The sequence below is a fragment of the Pan paniscus genome, chromosome 2, assembly GCF_029289425.2.
Source record: "Pan paniscus chromosome 2, NHGRI_mPanPan1-v2.0_pri, whole genome shotgun sequence".
Lineage (NCBI taxonomy): Eukaryota > Metazoa > Chordata > Mammalia > Primates > Hominidae > Pan > Pan paniscus.
This window is the reverse complement of record NC_085926.1, coordinates 165,253,010-165,274,667: the sequence shown is the minus strand read 5'-3', so window position 1 is coordinate 165,274,667 and position 21,658 is coordinate 165,253,010. Positions and strand designations below refer to the sequence as shown.

At 34.9% G+C, this 21,658-nt stretch overlaps 1 protein-coding gene across 15 annotated transcripts in view; it reads left to right on the top strand.

Annotated features, from left to right (window-relative positions):
* Positions 1-301: 301 nt before the first annotated feature.
* Positions 302-21,658, top strand: part of ZBBX (zinc finger B-box domain containing) — a 140,327-nt gene continuing 118,970 nt past the window's right edge. For 7 of the 15 annotated variants that reach the window (XM_055110649.2, XM_055110642.2, XM_055110637.2 and 4 more), the window contains exons 1-6: positions 335-460; positions 7,761-7,877; positions 12,131-12,244; positions 14,712-14,799; positions 19,966-20,014; positions 20,710-20,819. In XM_055110649.2, the coding sequence (XP_054966624.1) occupies positions 7,810-7,877; positions 12,131-12,244; positions 14,712-14,799; positions 19,966-20,014; positions 20,710-20,819 (429 nt within the window). In that variant the 5' untranslated portion in view covers positions 335-460; positions 7,761-7,809. Of the gene's footprint in view, positions 461-914; positions 1,070-6,922; positions 7,005-7,760; positions 7,878-12,130; positions 12,245-14,711; positions 14,800-19,965; positions 20,015-20,709; positions 20,820-21,658 lie in introns of all 15 variants that reach the window. The other 8 variants (XM_055110643.2, XM_055110638.2, XM_055110645.2 and 5 more) reach the window with 5 other exon arrangements.

Sequence of the window (21,658 nt, the reverse complement as noted above, 5' to 3'; positions counted from 1 at the left end):
TGGGAGTTCTGAGACTAAACTCCTTGAATTAATTTGTGGGTCTGCCATTTGCTAGCTTTGTAATTTTGGATTAAGATAGTCAAGTTTTTTGTGCCTTAATTTTTTTAGATTTAAGCCGGCTTGCTATGAGGAAGAATCAACTATGACATATAAGTCTCTCACTTGTGCTTGGAATATGACACATGCTCAGGTTTAGCACATACCTAATCTCCAAGATCCTCTCTGGCGGAAAGCTTCCAGAGCCTGTTGAGTTTTTCCGCCCTTTTCCTTCCTGTGATCACCCTTCTCTCTCATTTCGCAGGCTCCTTTTCGCCCTCTGCCGGCGGACAGTGGCAGAACCCAGCTTTCTGGTTGCTATGGGTACCGAGGTAACGCGGTAACCAAGGAGACCAAGACGGAAACTCCCGGCAGCTATCCGCGGCCATCCGGCGGTGGTGACGCGAGAGGCTGGGGTCTCCAGGTGGGTTGTCTGGCTGCGGGTGGATGAGAGGGGAGGAGGGTCTCTGAGTCCGCCTAGCGGGCAGCAAGCCCGGGCTAGTTGGTGCGGGGAGCAGAGCGGGCAGCGCGGCTGGGAAGCAGACTCAGCTCGGGTGGAGCTGGAGGTACCGGCCCAGCAAGTGTTTGCTGAGCTCCTGCCATAGGCTGACATAGTGCCAGGCCTGCAGGCAGCAGGACGGGGCCCTGGCCTCAGGAGTTGAAAGCCTTTGGTATACACCAAAGACTTCCCAGCCCAAAATGCTAATGGATAAATGAATCAAGAGTGAACCCCAGACAGTGAAATTGGGGACTGCATCAGTTGTACCCCTTCTGCAGCCCGACCCTTTCAAATACTAGCCCCTTTTATCCTTTGAAGTCATTTGCACCTTATGAAAAATTTGGCACCCTGAGAAACCATATTTCATCCCCTTTTGTAGCCTTTAGTCTGCCTGCGCGTTCACATGCACCCACTTACTTCTTGAAGTCTACTCCTCACAAGTAAGGGCTATGGTGCGGGGTGCCCGATTCCTGAGAAATCTGAAGATGTGGAAGTTTATTTTTTCTTCCCAAAATCAGCAGTAGAGGGACTCAGGTATATAAGGTTCAGTTATATATATTTTATAGCTTGACTTAAAATCTAAAGTTAACAAGGCTCATTAAAAAAATATAGTAAAGTTGAAACTACACAGGATTAAAATTATACAAACTGTATGCTTATGCAAATGTAATGACTCCCTCTGCCTTTCTCCAATTTAGTTTATCTTATAGTCTACACAGAGGGCTGCCCTGACCTGTCATAATTTTACCAATTGTATTACAAATGAATTGTTTGAAAGTAGTTCCTTTATGTCTTTCAAGACACTTAATAATTCTTGCAATTATTTTATTCGCTTTTTAATTTTTACCTACTTCCTTCACCAGAGTGTAAGTTCAGTGAAGACTGGTATTATACCTGTCTGGTTGACCTTGATCCTCAGTGCTTAACCTGACACCTGGCAGGGAGAGAGTGTTCAATGTATATTTGTTGATTGCTCATCAAGATCGTTAGGAAACATGGAAAAAAGGAAACAAAAAGTTTAGTTGAAGTGGGAAAGAGGGCGTGTTTAATTTTTTCCGTAGTGTAGGTTGTGCAAAAAACTAAAAGCAGTAGAAAAAAAATTACATACTTAGCACATTATTATTGGCACTACATTATGTATAGGGACTGTATTGATTGCTGGGGTTTCAAAGGTCAATGGTAGGACCACTCTCAAATATTTGGGCTACTTAGGGAAACAAAATCTATATAAACAAAGATGCAAAAAATAACACAAGGTAACATACAATAGCAAATGAGTTTAATAAACATGGTCTTTCTATACGAGGAGAAGCTTGGTTTCGATGGAGGGAATCTTCATGATACAGGCAGCCTTCGAATTGAGCATTGAGTAGAATAAAACTTGGTGAGCAGAGAGGTAAACACTAAAGCTCATTATGTAAAAAAGATGAAAGCAGAGATGCTAAGGGTAAAGCACAATCTTGATGCTCCATTTTCTTCTCTAGGTAGTTTCTAAGGCTGTGCCTTCTCTAGGTAGTTTCTAAGGCTGCCCCTTTCCCTGAACCGTGAGCTCTCTGGAGGTCTTATAGAAGCCCACAGCTTGACAAGTCAAGTCACAAATCAGACACCTTTTGTTTAATATCCTGCAAATTAGAGGGGGAGAGGATCCTTACCATTTTCTACATGGATAAGCTGAAGCTCAGAGATTTCTATCACACAAAGATCTTATGACTTTAAATCCAGTGAATTTAGTCTACCTAGGTTTTCTGACCTTAAATTCAGTACCTTTTAATATTGTTTATTATTTTTAATCAAAAGTATTTTAAAATGGTATCTTGTCCCTTGATATCTAAAGGCAAACTTTCTCAGTTGTTCTCAAGAGAACCTGCCTATAGAGCATAAAAAATGGGCAACTTGGGTACCATTTAGCGCCTTGAAGCAGTATTTTACTATCAGATATCTTGTTTGGCTGAAAGATTGAATGCAACCTGAAGTCAATACCTATATTAGTCCATTCTCACACTGCTATGAAGAAATACCTAAGACTGGGTTATTTACAAAGGAAAGAGGTTTGACTCACAGTTCTGCAGGGCTGGGGAGGCCTCAGGAAACTTATAATCATGGCAGAAAGGAAAGCAAACACATCCTTCTTCACATGGTGGCAGGAAAGAGAAGGATGACAGCTAAGTGAAGGGGGATGGCCCTTATAAAACCATCAGATCTCATGAGAACTTACTATCACGAAAATAGCGTGGGGGAAACTGTCCCCATGATTCAATTATCTCCTACCAGGGCCCTCCCACCACATGTGGGAATTATGGGGATTACAATTCAAGATGAGATTTGGGTGGAGACACAGCCAAACTATATCAATACCTGCTTTACTTTTAGAGCTTTTGCTATGAGAATGTGGCACACATTTATTTAGTAGGACACTCCAGCACAAGATACTATTCTAGAAATCATGTATTATCAGTTCTTGCCTTATAATTTTTAAAATATTTTAAAATATATATATATTTAAAATAAGGATAATTACAGATAGAAGAAATGTGAAAAGTAAAATTCTTTTAATTATTAAAAGCAACTATTTTAAATTCTCATTTAACATTTCTTTCTTGGGTCTCTGATTTCTAAGTACTATGGTACTAAATGCCTAAACATGTTAATTCACCCAAAGTTGCTTGCTAATTAGACCCTTTCAAAATATTGCTACAGTAAGGGAAAATCCCTATTTATGGTATGGTTTTTAAGTCTTGTGCCTAGCATGATCTGAGTCATTAGAAGAGTTAACTAAACTTAGATAAGTTTTCAGTTACAAAAAGTGGCCCATCTTGTAAACAGTGGTTTCCCAAACCTCCCATTCTGCAAATGGTGTTCTCTTGCACCTCTGGCCGAATGCTCTGAGTTTCTACCTGTATAGAGCATTGCACGTTCCTTGTTTCCATTCTGTGGCAGTAGGTTTTGATGTGTGGGTTGCTTTCTCAAAATAGGAACATGTGTAGAAGGATCATCAAACCATCATGGACAATTTTGGGTTATATTGGGTATTTTGTGTGAGGAAAAATGGGGTTGTAGACAGAAAAATAATGTAGTCTAATAAATCAGGTAACTAGAAATTTTTCCAAATCACTACTAAATTTTTGGTATTTAGTTATAAAAAAAACTGAATGACCAAAAGACACAAGGAAGTATAAGTTTTGCATAGTAAGGAGTTTATCTGTATTCCTCTGGTTTTATTAGGTGTCTAAAATTTTGTGCTTTGCTATTCTTGCTGCTGACATTGTTATATCCTTGCTATCCCCAGAAAGGTGACTAAATTCTCTGTTGGCTTTACAAAAGGAAACAGGCAGAATAATATGACTCAGAATTATAATCTCCCCTTTTTCTTCATACAAGGAAATTAGCTTATGTAGGTGACTAGATAAAATATGTAATTGAGAAGAAGCCTTACTAATTGCATTCAGTGAAGTGAAATCCCCCTTGAATAAGACCATTTATTGGTTAAATAACATTATCAGCAGAGCTATAAATCTGAGTCATCTTATTGTAATGAGATTTACAGACATTCGTTCATTTTTTGTATCAGTAAAATCAATCATATATCAGTTTAGCTTTATATATGTACATACACATAAAATTATATTGTATATCTCAATGTGTAAGCAAAATTATAGCAATTTAGATTATTTAGATCATTTTAATAATCAGACAGATTAATTTTGGAAATTATTTTATCTCTTTAATGATAATAATAACATTATGGAAGTTTTTGTGACAAAGTTATCAATTGTAGGCAAGAGGCCAGTATTTGGATTCCCTGAATATGATCAGAAAGCAATACAGATTCCATGTTATGGAGCAGGATTATTCCTGGAGGTTTTTGAAACGTGCCTTTGGTAGCTGCTATTTGATGAAAATGGGACAAATATACTACCTACAAAAATGAGGGAGAAAAAAGAGAATTACATTTGAAAATGCTACCACCTCCCTCCCAAAAAGCAAACCAAATCTTAGTTTGCCATTCCTGTGGTATCTTTATTTCTTGTTGACACTTAATTTAGCTTTGAGAGACAGGATTTGGTGGTTGAAAATTGAGTCTGAGTGAGACGCCTGCTGTAGATTCTTCTATCAAAATGCCCCATGATATTGTGGTTGCTTGTGTGGATTTCCCCTTGATTGTGAGGGCCTCAAGGGAAGACACCACGGCTTATTTGCCATTATGACTTCAATACCTGGGACCACTAATAGGGATCACAAAAGAACAGTTAAATACATGTTTGTGGATTGAAGGTACAAACATAACTAGTCCCATAAGGCAACTGCTACCTTATTTAAAATGTAGTAATTATTTTGTGTAATTCCATTTTGCAATTATATTTAGAGAATAAATTCCTAGAGAATTTCCTCCGAAATGGTGAAGATCTACCCTTTCAGGTTAGATTTAATTTTTGGAGATAGTCCAAGTAATTTGGAGGTAGGTTTGAGTGAAAAAAAAATAGTTGCTCCTATTGCACAATCATTTTTAATTTCAAATGAGGCACAACAAGATGAATTTGTGTGTTTGTTGGTGTATAATGGATTCTTTTTTTTTTCTTTTTTGAGACAGAGTCTCACTCTGTCACCCAGACTGGAGTGCAGTGGTGCGATCTTGGCTCACTGCAATCTCGACCTCCCGGGTTCAAGTGATTCTCGTGCCTCAGCCTCCCAAGTAGCTGGGATTACAAGTATATGCCACCACGCCTGGCTAATTTTTGTATTTTTAGTGGAGATGGGAGTTTCACCATGTTAGTCAGGCTGGTCTCGAACTCCTGACCTCAAGTCATCTGCCCACCTTGGCCTCCCAAAGTACTGGGATTACAGGTGTCAGCCACCGCGTCCAGCTGTAAAATGGATTCTCTAGACAGTTTCAAAAGAGGCGTCCTAAAAATGTTTTCAATCAGTGGTTGCATCGTTGAAATATAAGATAGTCTCCCAAAGGAACAACGATGAAGAACCACTTATTTGGTTGTGTAGACTTTGATGTCGCAATAGCCTTTTATTAGGTAACTCCAGTTTTGGTGCTGTCCTTCCTTAAGTCTTAGAGCAAAGCTTCTAGACTTATGTTTTCCCTGCTAAATCCCATTAGACTCGTTAGCTACAGAATAAATTCCAAATGCTATAAACTTGACATTTAAAGCCACTCATTATTGGGCCTCAGCCACTATATCTAAACTCATGTTTATTTTTTTTCTTCCACGTAACCTGCACACCAAGCAAGTGTAACTATTCATTAGTCCCTTATCCAAGAGCTATTCTTTCCAACAGTATGGATTGTTCATCTAATCCATATCTTTATCTGTAAGCCTCCTTTCTCCTTCAAAGCTTTACTTAAATGCTAGCCAGCTGAATTCTCTCTTTTCTTTCACTTCCTATATTATCACATGTATAAATTTTATAGCCCTTATAATTTTTACCTTGTTTTATGGCTTTTATATTTAGGGTCCTATTTGCCCTATTTGACTCTAAACCATTTGAGCTCAGAAAACAAACCTCCCTCGGCCTTGACTCCTCTCCATACCTCTCAGCACATTGCCTTGTATATAGCAGAACCTTAATAAATGTTTATTGTGGTTATGAGCACACACATAGGAACACATATATAAATGACAGCATCAAATGGTGTGGGCATTTAAGTCTATGGTCACTATAATATTGACTCATATTTCTTTAAAAGCTCTTAGAACTTGGAAATTTTTATTCCTATAAAAATCTAATAGTTGTTCATGTGATTTAGTAATTCAGCATTACAGAGTAAATTATTATAGAACCATGAATAATTGGGATACTTGGGAAACAGGGTGTTCTGAATAATTTAATTTTCTGGTTAACTCAAAGTTAAGCAGAAAATCCTTTTTGTTTCATTTCTTGTTGAAAAATTCTTTCTAAAATATGCTAATTTCTGATCTGAGCCAAAGAGCATCATTAAAATTTTCTTTGATAAATGAGGATATTAGAATGCCTTTGGGTAATTATTACATACCTTAATTTTCATTTTATATGACCATATATATATAAAAAGGATATTGGGTTTAGATTGTATCTCAAAGATTCTTTTCGTTTCTCTCTGCACGGCCTTGGATATTATTTTTAGATAGAACAAATACTTGGTATACTTTTATAGCCTTAGCAATAGAAAGAGCCAGAATATGTGCTTTAGTTTGTTTTAATGAATGCATCCTTCACTTTTAGTTGACTATTTCCCTAGTCTTTTGCTATACAGTTTACCCTTGAACATCATAGGTTTGAACTGTGCAGATCCACTTATAAATAATTTTTTAAAAAATAATAGCTACACTTGTGTGCCTGTCCCTCTTGCTTTCCCTTCCATGTCGTCTACCACTTCCATCTCTGCCACTCCTGAGACAGGACCAACTCCTCTTCATCTTCGTCTTCCTCAGCCTGCTCAATGTGAAGCCCCTGATCATGATTCACTTCCACTTAATAAATAGTAAATATATTTTCTCTTCTTTATGATTTTCTCAATAACATTTTCTGTTATCTAGCTTACTTTTTAAAAGAATATAGTATGTACATACATATAACATACATAATATATTCATTGATTATGTTATCAGTAAGGCTTCTGATGAACAATAGGTTAATAGTAAAATTTGGGGGAAATTAGAAGTTGTACACAGATTTTTGGGGGATTGGTGCCCCTAACCCTTATGTTGTTGAAGGGTCAGCTGTACATAAATATTGGTGAAATTTTAATTCCATCAGACATGTTACATTTCTAACTTTATTAGCACATAAATAGTTACATAACTTAAAATACAGTCATTTCTAGGTTTCCACAGGAGACTGGTTCCAGTAACTCCCTCACACCCTGCAAACACCAAAATCCTAGGATGCTCAGGTTCCTTATATAAAATGGCATAGTATTTGCATATAGCCTACACATAACCTACTGTATACTTTAAATCAGCTCTTGCTTACTTATAATACTTAATACAGTATAAATGCTATGTAAATAGTTGTACTTTTTTTGTATTTTTTTATTCTAATATTTTTGATTATCTGGTTGATATGTGGCTGAAGGGGACAAAGGGCTAACAGTGTATAATTTTTGCTGTTTAAATTTTGATTCAGCCTTTTTGCTCATAAGGTTTTAAAAACATTCCTGAATTATATGGAGTTTTGAATTTGTAACTTATACTGCTTCACCTCTGCCATAATTCTTTTGTCTTTGTTACTTTTACAGAAGTGTTTACAAATCAGAATAACTTTTAGACAATATTAAGGTGGTAATCATGAACAGAAAAGATTTTGTTGTTCTTCCATGGGGAAAACCTGGAAATTCTGTAAAGCTAAAATATAGGTGAGTTCATATATATTTATTTCTTAATAGGAATAGTTGCAAAGCTTCTGTATATTGTAATTTTGACTATTTTGTGAATTCTTATCTTCATTTTTCACATTCCTGTATTTTTATCTATAAGAATATAGCTTTGAAATACTATAAATCTATAATAGTTTAAAAATGAGGATTAAAAATATTTATTCCACAAGAACCAATGTGACAAGTTATAAAGGTTTGGTTCATTACCTATTAAAGTAATACAACAGAATGTTAAACATATTTTTCATGGCCCTTATTCAAAGTTAAGTAAGGATTACCCTGAAATTTAGGGAGACTATTAGGATAAGAGACCCTAACCAGGAAATAGAAAGCACTACATACTTTAGCCCTTTACATAAAGGATGTTATGTTGAATTGACCTTTTCCAGGAGAGGTCTGTCCTAGATGACTGGGAGATGCATTCAGCCACAGCCAAACAATTACTGGCATCCTGGGAATTTTATGACCTTGCAGGGGTATGGGAGAGTATAGCTCCCTGTTTGTCTTTGATGTCACCTACAGTCACTGGAAATACTTAGGGCTTTACTCTTCAATATCAGTAAGAGCCAGCCAGCATAGGATGAAGACAGACTTTTTTTTTTAGACGAAGTCTTGCTCCCTCACCCAGGCTGGAGTGCACTGGCACGGTCTCGGCTCACTGCAACCTCCACCTCCCGGCCTCAGGCGATTCTCCTGCCTCAGCCACCGGAGTAGCTGGGATTACAGGCGCATGCCACCATGCCTGGCTAATGTTTGTATTTTTAATAGAGATGGTGCTTGGCCATGTTGGCCAGGTTGGTTTACTCCTGACCTTAAGTAATCCTCTCACCTCTACCTCCCAAAGTGCTGGGATTACAAGTGTGAGCCAGTGCACCCAGCCCAGACTATCATTTTTAATTGGAGTTTCTGAGTTTTTTGATCCAGATCAATAGTTTTGTGGTTATTTGGTGTCTTCAAAGCTATTCTAATGCTCTCTTCACTTTGAGATATGGGGTATAAAAGCATTGTGTAAACTGGAAATGTTATAAAAATATATGGCATTATCATTTTTAGGTATACCATGTTTTTGGTGGGGAGGGGAGCTATTTAATTGCTAGGACTACCAATTTTGTTAATAGAAAAAGAAAAAGGGACATGTGTTATTTGATTTTAGTGACATATTTCAGGGCCACGTGTCCATACCTATAAACATTTAGCCAACAAACATTTATTAAGTGTGCATTTTCTATACACTGTGCTAGGGAATGATGGCTACAAAAGCAGGAAGTCATAGTCCTGGCACTCCGAAAGCTTAGAGAGAATATGAATGAGTACAGTTACACTGACAATATAGAATGAAGCATGGTGTGATGTGTACAGGCAAGGTACTAGGAGAGAACATGGCTCAAACTGCTAGAGCAGGAGTGAGGAGGTACCCAAGTTCTGAGTGAGAGATGCAGTTAGTTGGGTAGTTATTGGGTGAAACTTATGCAAAGACACAGAGACCACATGATTTTGGGGACTTCTCAGAGACCACATGATTTTGGGGACTTCTCAGACATATCCAATTGTCTAAGAAGAAAGGTGGAGAAAAAGGCAGGGTCTAGATGATAACTAATGTGTATGTCATAGTAAAGAGTTTGGAAATAGGTTGGAATCACTATTCCCTGGCCTGTACGTCTCCCTGATCCACAAACCATTAAAAACCAGGACAGGAATACCCACTCACAGTAATTACCGTAGAGTTCTCTTTCTCACTTTTTCCGTGTTCCAAGCCTGTTCTCCTTGGACATTGCCTTTACATTGTCTGACATTCTGATGTTCTTCCAGTCCTCCTGACCTCTTTCTCAGCCCCTAAACCATTTCAATCTTATTTCTAGCCCTTGGATTTGTTCTGTTGATTAGAAATTATTTTCTAATTTTCATATCATCTGTATTGCCTCTAATCACGTAGTTTGATGCATAATATTTAAAATAACAATTTTTTTTCTATATAGGCAACATACATATTTTTGCTGAACTTATCATTTTGGAAATCTTAAAGAAATCTGTTAAACAATAAATTAAATAAATAAAGCTAAGGATCAACCTTAGCTTTCCTCAGTGGCCTTGCTTTCCCTTTATGGCTCTGTGTATAACATTGTCTCCAGGGGGAATCCTCTGTTTTGTGTAAGATCCATACAATCCAACCTTACATAAACTTGACCACTTGGTCAGTAGGCCACTCTTTTTCTACAGCCTTAACCTTTTCCTCTACCACAGTGGGACTTCAAAAACGTCAGAAGTCTTCTAAGCAAATGAGTGACACAATCATATTTGTTTTTTTAACTCTTCTCCTGTAAGCAGTTTGTGAAGTGTGGTAGGCTTTCAAGACTTTAAGCATGGAGATAAACTGTTAATCATCCTGAACTGTACCTGTGGCCCATTTCAGAATGGTCTGTTTCAGGAAAAGACACCATTGTCCTCCTGACAGCTCAAATAAGAAACATGGGATTATTTTAGATTTCTTCCTTGTTCCCTCTCTAATCAGTCACCTACTTCTGGTCAGTTTCCAACTTGTTAATTATATCTTCTTAAATTTCTCAAAAGCTCCATTTTTCTCTCCATTGCCCCTGCTCAGTCAGACTAGCCCAAATTCTCTATTATTTGGATTATTGGAATAGTCTACTAATTGGTTGTCTTGCTTCTAGCCTTGCACCTTCTAATTGATTTCCTTTGATACAGCCTGAGTGATCTTTCTAAATGTAAGTCTGATCAATTCTCTTAAAACCCTTTAATGATCCTCATTGTTCATACAATATAAATCCCAATTTCTCATCATGGCTTACAAGGCTCTTCATGATCCTATCCACTTCAGCAGTTTGATTTTTTGCTACTTTTCCTATTCTGCACTTAATGTCTGGTCACAGAGAACTTCTAGTTCCTTGACCCACCCATTGCTCTTTGCTACCTATGTCCACACTCCTTTCTGGAACACTGCACTCAGCACTTCCCTTTGACTGGCTAAGTCCTTTCATCCTTTAGGTTTCAGCTCATACTTCACCTTCTCCAGGAACTGTTCCTGCATTCACAGGGCTGGGGTATGTGCTGTTTCTTTGTGCCCAGGTAGCCCCCTGTACTTCCCCAATGACAGCACTATTCCACTATATTTCAATTACCTTTATGCTCATCTATTCCTCTCAATACTGGAAGCTCCACTGTATTTCACATCCTATCACCTAGCAGTGTTTGTTTGAGGTAGTAGCTGCATTACTCATTGTGGAGTAGATACAATGCAAATAAATGCCTCTCTTTCTGTATCTTAGCCAGCTTCTCTGAACCCTCTGGACAGCCCTTCCTATCACTTTCTGTATATCTTCCTGGATTGTGTCTGCTTAGGACATATCCTTGGCCCGCTTGCTTTTTGGTAATTGCTTGCTACCTCTAGAAAGATTTCTCCTTTATGAACTTTATTATGCCTTGATTTTGTTCCATGCCATAGCATGCGTGGGTGCCCACACTGCTTGATTGTAGTAAAACACTAATGTAATATTGAAGGAAGAGATTTGGACTTACAATAGTAAAAGCTAGAGAATTAGTTTGGGTTAGATCTATGAAAGAAAGAGTCGGTGGCTAATACTGATAACCAGACTTCGTAAAATGAAGAAAATGTCTTTTGTCAAAAACTTAGTGAGTTTCAGATGTTATCAAAATCTCTTGTACAGGAAGCTCCCGTACCAAAACTGTTAATAGGGGCTTTATTCTTAATAGGTCTCAAACAGGTACTACCTTTTCCTCCTCATCATACATATATGACATAAAGGTAGAGATTTAAAATTTCGGAGGTGACCAGTTCAGCAAAAATATATATTTTGTCTATTGTTTTAAATACTGTGCTTCAAACTACTTGACTACATTGGAGGCAAAACAATATGAAAATTAGACAATATTTTTATTTCGTTTTCTGTTTGTATGTCATAGATATTTGTTCATCTATAAAAACATGCCTTATATATGAAGTTAATTATAATTTTGAACCCCTAGCAATGTAATAATTAAAACAAAAGTCTAAGATTTGAAGAGATAATTTGCTTCAGGATTTTGATGGAAGGCAAATGCTAACTTTAAAAACCAGATTTCGGAGAAGTACAAAAGAAATAGGTAAAATATTTTATTTGTTATTCATGATTCTAATTTAACAAGAAAAGATTATATAAAATTATTTTGGCTTCGCTTGTTTTTCTGCTTTCTCCACTTAAATCTTATGTCTTCAGAAATGCTCAAGAACTGCGAATGGAGAAAGTACAGTTAGAGTTTGAGAACCAAGAGATGGAGAAGAAACTGCAAGAATTCCGATCCACAAGAAACAAAGAAAAGGAAGATAGAGAGTGAGTGAAACTCTTAGAGAATTTTAGATGAATCAACTAAATTATATAAAGAACTATTTTATATACTGTTGTCATTCCAATAAAAACATTTAATGGATGGATAATTTCTGACTTTTGCTGATGAACGAGCAATAGCAAAGGCCTTCTATTTTTTGTTTTTGTGCCACTTAGATGAGACATGTTGCTTTTTAAAATTACCATTACTTTTGTTTCTTCTGAACATTATTGGGTCTTATCCTTTCTTATTTCCTTTTTATTTAACTTTTGGCTTCTCATTGATTTATGGTCTGGAATGTTTATGACAGCAGTGCACACTTTACCTTTTGCTCTCAGAAAATTGCCATCAATAACAAATAAACACCAGTTTATGTTTAGAGCCATTTTTATGTATTCAAAAGCTTTTGGGAGCAAGAGTTCACATATATATACATAATGAAGATCTGAAAAATTAATGCTATTACATATATATATATATACATATATATAATCAGAATTGCTCAAACCCTTATGTATATTTAAAATATATTTAGCAAATGCTAGTTAGCTGAAATTTTATTAATGAGAACTTTCTAATATTATGCTTATATATTTGTACTAATTATACTGAATTTGTTGTTTTGTTATAAAATAATATAAATGATAACAAACAGAACTAATAATTATGTGATGGAAATTCTCTCTTCTTAGCTCTAGGCTAACTCCCAGCCCATTTTCTAGCACCCATTTTAATGACTAAAAATTTTCTCCACAAATGTCTTATCTTTGTGTAAGTCTACATATATACATGTGTGTGAATGTATTTTGTTTTCAGTGAGTATATCTGTTGCATATATTGTATCGTTAACTTTTTTTTTTTTTTACAAATGAGTTCATCTAAAAATATGGGAATTAATTCATGTCCTACTATTTTACTTAATATATCTTAATGCTCTTATCACATCAGAATGCATTGATGTGATAAGAAAATTAGCCTAATTTTCTTAGTGGCTACGTAGTATTTTTTGTGTGGATATAGTAGCATTTATTTTTCAGATCTTATGTTTTTAGTATTTTATGATTATAAATGCTGCCATGAGCATGCTTCTTCATGTATTTTCACTTACATATGCAAAGCTATTTGTGGGATAAATTCCTACCTCTGTAATTTTAGGTCAATGTGTTATTTGCATTTTATATTGTGATAGACATTGAGAAATTGTCTTCCAAATAGGTGTCAAAAGTTTATAATCTTTTCCTACAGTGTATGAGAGTGCATGTTTCATGTCCATTTGCTGGTACTAAATATCACCAAACTGTTTGTATATTAAATTAACTTTTGTTTAGTCCTCAAAGTGATGACCATCAAATACCTAGAAGTACCTTCTTAACATTTAATGACAATTCAAATGTGTTCATTATACTTTCAGTAGTATTTATCTTTAGAGTCCATTTCTTTGAAAAATATGCATAACGCATATACATACCCCCTCTAATAGAGCATTGGTTTAATCAGAGCATCTCATGTTGTATGTCATCCAGGATGACAAAGTTTATTATGTGTCTTGCTGCTTTTAATGACCCAGTGGCCAATTCTTTTACCTTCCCTGATTTGGACTTAGTTTGGACTTCTAAATGGATCATGATACTCATCTGAGAATCAGAGTTGCTGGAATCAGCCCTGATAGTGAGTTTTTCGTAGCTGTGGAAGCTTTTCTAGATGATTCTTAACATTCTAAAGCTTGACTGAGTTTTCAGAATAGTTACATTGTTTTCTGAGGTCACACAGATATTAAATGTCATAGCCAGAATGAGAACCTGCCACTCACTAGCCAGGAAAATAGAAGTCTAGTGCTCCAATCTTAATTATTTATTCTGTGTGATATTGGGCAACTTTTTGTCTTATTGTTATTTTTTAATGATAATTGGACTCTCTGCCTTGATAACTTCAAAAATATTTTGTTATGCTCAAGTAAACAAAGCTCAAGTGCTTTAAAAACTGTACAGCTAAAATATGCCTTCTTTGTAATCTCTGTTATGTTTCAATGTGGGAGATCATTAGAGGTTTTAACAAGGAATTCATCACTTACTAGATCCACCTGAATATTTTGGGGTATTGGTTTGCTTGCTTTTCTTCTTTACATTTGGGGACATTTAGCTTTTAAAATTTCATAAAGACCTGTAAAGTTTCCTACAAATCAATAAAGCTATCTTTAGTCATTGTGAATATCAAGGAAATAGAATTCTTCATTTGTGTTTGGACATTTCATTTTATTCATTTCTCCACAAAAGTCATAAATATGATAAAGCTACATTTTGAAATTACTGAGGATATTGTGACATTATTGATATTTCTTTTTCATTTTTTGCTTGTTTATTGCATGTTAACAACTGAATTTCCATTTTCTGAAACAGGAACACTGTATTTCTTTTCATTAAAGGGAGAAATGTATTTAGTGATTACATTTTGTCTTGTTTATATATATTAAAGGTCAAGCGAGTATTACTGGAAATCTGGAAAAGTGGGCAAATTGGTCAATCAATCATATATGATGTCACAAAATAAAGGAAATGTTAAGGTAAGAAGATACTATTTGATTCTTACGCATTTTGCTAAGCAAGAAGATATTCTTTTTTAGGTCTTGCATTTTCTTCTATACTCAGGAATATAGTTTTCTTATTTTAACAACTTTGCATATTATTCACTTGTTGATTTATTTTGCAGGGTAATATGCAACTTTCATTATTGAATTATGTTTTTGTTTTTCAGCTACAAACTGATTTCAAAATTTTACCTTGCAGTGAATTCTCCCATATCCCAAACTGAATTTTTCCATTCAGTGTGGATCTGGTTTAAAGTATATAAAATAGAACTAAATACTTCTAAACTAAGGTGAAAGCTAATGTGATTTAATATAACAAATGAGAGACTTTATTCCTACTTTTATATCACATTTGTTTAATGTTTTATATTCTGCTTCAATAATAATTTATTATTCATATACTGTTGATTCCATGTGTAAAGATACTCAAGAAAAAAATACTTTTCAGTTTCCCAGCTATAGAATTGCTGCTCCTTTACTGTGTGCTATAAAATATAATATTATATTTAAGATGAAAATCAGATAAGTGTCTTTACATAAAGAAAACAATTTTGCTTCTGGATTCTTTAGTGCAAGATTCGTGACTTTGTAAGTATTAGCTTACACAGTTTTTATTTTTTATGTACCTATCATTAAACTTTCATTGGGTCAGTTGGAATCTACAAAGATCTTACTTGGCACTTCTAAAGTTTTTGGCTTTGAGAAAGTGTTTTATTCTCTGGTGTCATTCCCTATCTTAGGGAAAAATCAATTATAAAAGTTTTGACCCCAACGTTTAAAAAAACTTATCTCACTAGAAACAGGCTATTTGTAAGACTATTAAAATAATCTAGAGGTCAGATGAAAGGAGGCTGAATTAAAAGGGTAGGAAAACATATATAAAGAAAAATATGGAACCATAAAACAGTGAGAAAGGAGAGGAGGAAGTCAAACATATAATTGATATTACAGGCTGGATTGACTAAGAGACAGCGTAAAGAAAGGACTTAGAAAAGTACAGGGTATACATTTAGAGTTTTGTTTGAATTTTCAAGTGATAGTTGAAGTTAAGGGAGTAAATGTACTCCGTAGGATTTGTAAAACATAGAGAGGTATAAAGAATAAAGCTTAAAGAAAGCCAGTGTGTAAACTATATTGGCAAAGAGAACTTTAATATTCACTCAATAAGCTCAATAAGTTTTAATACCAGTCAACAGTTTCACTTCTTTTCCTTTCTTATCTCATTAAGTGCTTATATCACTCCTAAGAGGATGTTATTATTATTCCAGTTTCACAGATGAAATAACTTAATATAAAAAAAAACTAAATAACTCACTCAAGGTCAAAAGTCAGGGCCAAGATTTGACATGTAAGCTCTCAGGCTTGTCTAAGATAATTTGCCAGCTCTCTAGTGAAGAGAGATTGAGAAGAAAAAGAATGGCGAAATAAAATCGAAGTAGTTCAATGTTATAAGGACAAAAGTAAAGGAGAACATTTTTGGAAAATATGAAGTCAATAATGTCCAATATATGTGTAGTGAAAAAGTTTTGAGTATATATTTACACTAGTGTTTCTGAAGGGGGCAATTTTGCTTCCCAGGAGACATTTGACAAAGTCTGGAGACATTTTCAGTTGTTAACATTGAGAGGTATATTTTTGTTGTTGTTGTTGTTTTTGCGTATTTTTTTTTTTTTTTTTTGCTAAAGATATATAGTGAGTAAGGGCCAGGGGTGCTGCTAAACATCCTACAATGCACTTGACAATCCCCACAACAAAGAATTATTCGGCCCCAAATGTCAGTGATGCTGAGGTCTAGAAACTCTGTATTAGGTTATATAGATTAACATTCACTTAACCTTTCCAAGCCTCTATTACTACACTTGTAAACTTGCATAATAATACCTACTAATCACTTCAAAGAGCTTTTGAGCAATGTCAAAAACTCTTGAAACATGTGAAACCACTTTGTAATGATACCTAAACATTACATTAAAATGTCTATTTCTGGATAATGAAAATATTTTAAAGCCCTAAATTTGATGATTGTTTCAATATTAAATAAGAGAGTAGATTTCAATTGGTTGAAACGAAAATGGTGGGAAGCAATGAGTAAAGACTATTGTTGCAGCCAGCATGAAAGCAGTTGGTGACCTTTCAAGGGTTTGATAGAATCAAGGAAAGACTTTATTATATTCTTTTCTAGAATTGTCAAGATGATGTGGGCCAGTTTGTAGAATGAAAGATGGACATCCTAGTAGAGGAAAGAGTAAAAGTGTAGATGAAAGAGGTGCCAGTTGCTGGGTGTGTGGTCTTTGAAGAGGCAGTCCATTAAAGAGGCCTTCACCAAGGAAAGGAAGACATATTTTTTTGTGTGTGTGTGAGACAAGAAAGGTGGAAGAAAAAACAGGTGGCAATGAAAATAAATTTTAGAGATTGTTTTTGACAAGTGGTGAGGTGGGACGCTGAAAAATTTTAATGGGAAGACCTCAACTTCCTTAGGACAGTTGAAGACAATATTGTCTGCTCAGGTGAATTAAGGGAAATGGGATGAATTTGAGTTCTTGGGAATGAAGAGGTTTGGAGTAGCCACTGTGGGAATTGTGGTTGGGGATTAGCAGCAAATGAGTAAATGGATTGCCAAAGAGCCATATAGCCCATTGAGGTTGATCAGCATGGATTTGTAGAAGGCTCTACAGTATTATTTTTATCACAATGGTACATAGATATTGGAGGCATCAGACAGAAGAGATAAGGTGATTGAGGTTGGCACTGAAAAACTTTAGAGTCTGAGATTTTGAAGGTGTGGCTATTCAGAATGCTGCTTACATGCCAGATGTGGTTATAATGGTGAGGTGGCTGAAGAGGCATTTAGATGTTCACAGTAGCCAGCATGTTGGAGGGTCTTCAAACCAGGATGTCAGGTGAACATGTACATTGAAGTCTCTAAGATTGTCAAGCAGAAATGTGATGGAGAGAAATACCGAGCAGGTTGCTGAAGTTCAGGTGGAAGAGACCCTAGATATTGACACAAGCAATAAATGGATGGTGGGGACCTACAGTAGAGGCACCTTTGCTGAGTCATGATAGCACAATAATATTCTGGAAGCAGCACTGAAGAGCAAATAGAAAAATTTTCTCTCTCCCGGTATGTGAAAGGAAGTGGAAAGGGGCTAGGTCCTGTGGGAAGCGCTTTGGTGAAGATTGTGTCTAAGCAAAGGCGGCTTTCAGTTGATGTAAACTTTTGATGAAACATTTTTGGGAAAGGTTTAAAGCATAAGATACATAAATGACTATTTAATAGAAGATCCACGGAATGGCAGTGGGGGCTTGGAAGGAAGGACAATTAGTACAGAATTGCGAAGTTTCAGTAGCTAACTGGGTTGACAGTGAGAACGTCTGAAAGATGACTGTAGGAGAAGTTTGGGCTCAGTGTGGCAGATGAAGGCATTGGTGGGAGTTCGGAGGTATTTGTGAATGCCAGGGAGGCTGATGATGACAGCATATTCTGACCCCAGTGGCATAGATAATATGTCTGTGTGGTAAATCCACTAAGCTTTCCTGGCCCCTGATAGCACCCCTTCAATACCTACTGGTGGAGGAGTCTGCATGTTAGTAAGGCATAGGCTTTAGTATATTAAGTTCCTGACATTTGTATATACAAACATATGCAGATATCCATCTTTCTATCTATATGTATATATACATATGCATGTATTATATATGTATATGTACATGTGCATATATGTGTATTTGTGTGTTTGTGTAAGCATGTGTATCCTTGGTTCAACCCTACCTCCAACCCTTTCCCTAACAGATAAAAATCAGACCTATGAGGAAATTCTATTTGTCTAAAAATAGCAGCTAGAGGTTTGTTCACTGAAATATTTTTATGCAATTTGAACCACTTGAAATAAATATGGCTGTATTCATAGAGCAGAACAATATTATTCATAATAATAAAAACAAATTATACAATTTCCCTAATAATGGGTTCATTTTGCTTGGGCATATCTATCCATTCCATCCAGGGTAGCCTACAAACACACTGATCATGTTTCAATTCAGATGTATCATTAAGGTAGTCATACTGGATAATTTGGTTATGAAAAATGAGATTAGATTATCTGTAACTTGTATAACAGTAGCAGTTTAAAAATAAAAGTGTGGTTCATAGAAAAATTGATGATTTCAATCTTATTTTCTTTTCTGCTGTGTTTAGTACATAGCATCTGAGCAGTTACTTTGAAGAATGTGAAAAATAACTGCCCCTTTGAAGCAAAACCACTAGATTCACTGAGAATAATTAGGCCTACATTTTCAGATGACTGCAGTTGCTACAGCCATAGATATAGAGGCAGTCATTGTTCTCATATTCTCATGTACAAATTGAGCAATTGAGCATGCAAATTGCAAATTGAAAACTAGGCCTGAATTGACAGTATCTATATAAATGCATACCATCCTTCATTCTCGTTTGTGTACTTTAAATGTTGGTTTTAATAAGATCAAGGCAAGCATGTTCAATTGGCAAGTGTATTTTACTTCCTAAAATATTAAAATCCCAAAATTTTAAGTGATGATTTATTTGAAATATCTAGCAGTGAATCTTATTTATTCATTTTTTTTGGCTAATATTTAGGAAAGTCAGTGATCACAAATAATACTTTTGAAGGATAAGTCTGTGATGCTTACACATGCAGTTCTCTAAACTGGGCAAATAAAATAATATGGGTTTCTATAGTAGTGTAAGCAGAATAGCTTAGTCACAATTCAGTTTAGATTCAGCTTACACAAATATTAGACTATGTGTCTCAGAAAGAGCAGAAATAGAAAAGATGTATTAAACCTTTACAATATTTGAATACTAGCAAATAATTTCATGATGAGATATAATGGTTTTTGTTTAAAAGCCAAATTATGTTTTCAAAAACTGGTTTAGATATATTTTTAAAATTTATTTTCTTTTTTATGAATTTCTATTAGATTAATTAAAAGGTACATATATGCTTTAATGATGGTCTCCTATTAATTTTATATTATTCTTTAAAAATAAATTTTTGTTCGAAAAGCACCAAAGCTACAGCTTTCTAATATTTTTGTTAGCAACTTTCATTGAATAAGATAATATATACCTGACAAATAGTATCTATTTTATTAATACAGTTTTCTGCTGGAAAAGTGAAATTAAAATTGCTGAAGGAACAGATTCAAGGTAAATAATTTATCACCATGTTAATAAATGCTAAAGACATCCCTTTCTTTTACATTTTAATTACAAATAAAGTTAAAGTTTTAGAATTGTCCGGGCAGTATAAAGATTCTAAACCCCCAAATCATGACACATTGATTTTCAACATAAATTTTATTCGGGTGGTTAGGGGGGCTTTTGTGTCAAAAAATGTAAACTTAGTACATGATTATAGTAATAGTGTTTTTCAAAAGTGAGGACTTTTACAGCACTGTTCCTTAAATTTTATTGATGTAATGTTTTAATAAGGAAGATAATTTAGTGGTGTAAATTATAAATTAAAATTTCACTCTAGATTTTTAAAAATAGAAAAATTGCTTTATATTTTAATAAATTATTTAATAATAGCAAAACCAAAAATATAATTTGAATTTATAATAATTCCCAAGGAAATAAGATGTTTCTCTGGAGGATAGTAAACACATTTAATGTTGCATGATTAATATAGTTTGGTAGAAAAAATTCAGAAATATATATAATATATATTTATATACATATATTTATTATGAATATATATAACTATAAATGTTTAGAATTTGTTCTATGTGGGCTTCAGTTTGATACAGAGATGGGAAGTATGCATAGTTTCATTAATTTATGAATTGGAAAATTTAACATATTTTTAAATGATTGGAGTAATATTATTTTTTATCTTGCAGAGCCAGTGAAACCAACAGTTAATTATAAAATGGCAAATTCTTCAGAATGTGAAAAACCCAAGATAAATGGGAAAGTTTGTGGACAGTGTGAGAACAAAGCTGCTCTACTGGTATGTACATTATATAGTATATATACATATACTGTATAGTAGGTATATTAAGCAGTTAGAATAGAACTTTCACATGGCCTCATACACCTCTCCCAACTTAACTTGCTTGGTAGCCATATACTTTTTCTTCATTACTGTTACTGTGGGTTGAGCATGCATGCTGCTGGGGACAGCCAATACATGTACTTATTCTCTGAGTCTCATCTTCTCATTCTTGTTTAAAGACATCAACTTAGACCTTGTCTCCGCTCCTTTGAGTCATACCTATTAGCACACAAACATGTTGCAGTATATCCCATCCAAAACCAAAACCAAACCAAAACTACAACAACAATTCTTTTTGACCTCCAAGTCTGCACCCCATTATTGTAAAACTCTTCTGAAGAGTTGTATATACTTGCTGTCATCATATTCTATCCTCCCATTGTCTATTTTTTTAATATTGAGGCATAATTTACTATGAAATGGATGGACTTAAATGTACAGTCAGATGCCTTTTGATTAATGTGTCCACCTCTATCAAGACCTAGAAGATTACCTTTACCCTGGAAAGTTCTCAAGTGCCTTTTCCAATCAGTCCCCAACACCAAGGCAACTACTGTCCTGATTTTTAACACTATAGATTTAGTGATATCTGTTCTTGAACTTTATGTAAATGGAATAATATAGTATATATTTTTGGCTTCTTTTGCTCCACATGATTCATCCATGTTAAATTTTTGGTAATGTGTTCATTTGTATTATGGAGTAGTATTCCATTGTACAGTTATAACACAATTTGTTTATCCATTCATACATTGAATGACATTTGGGTTGTTTCAATATTTTTGCTATTATGT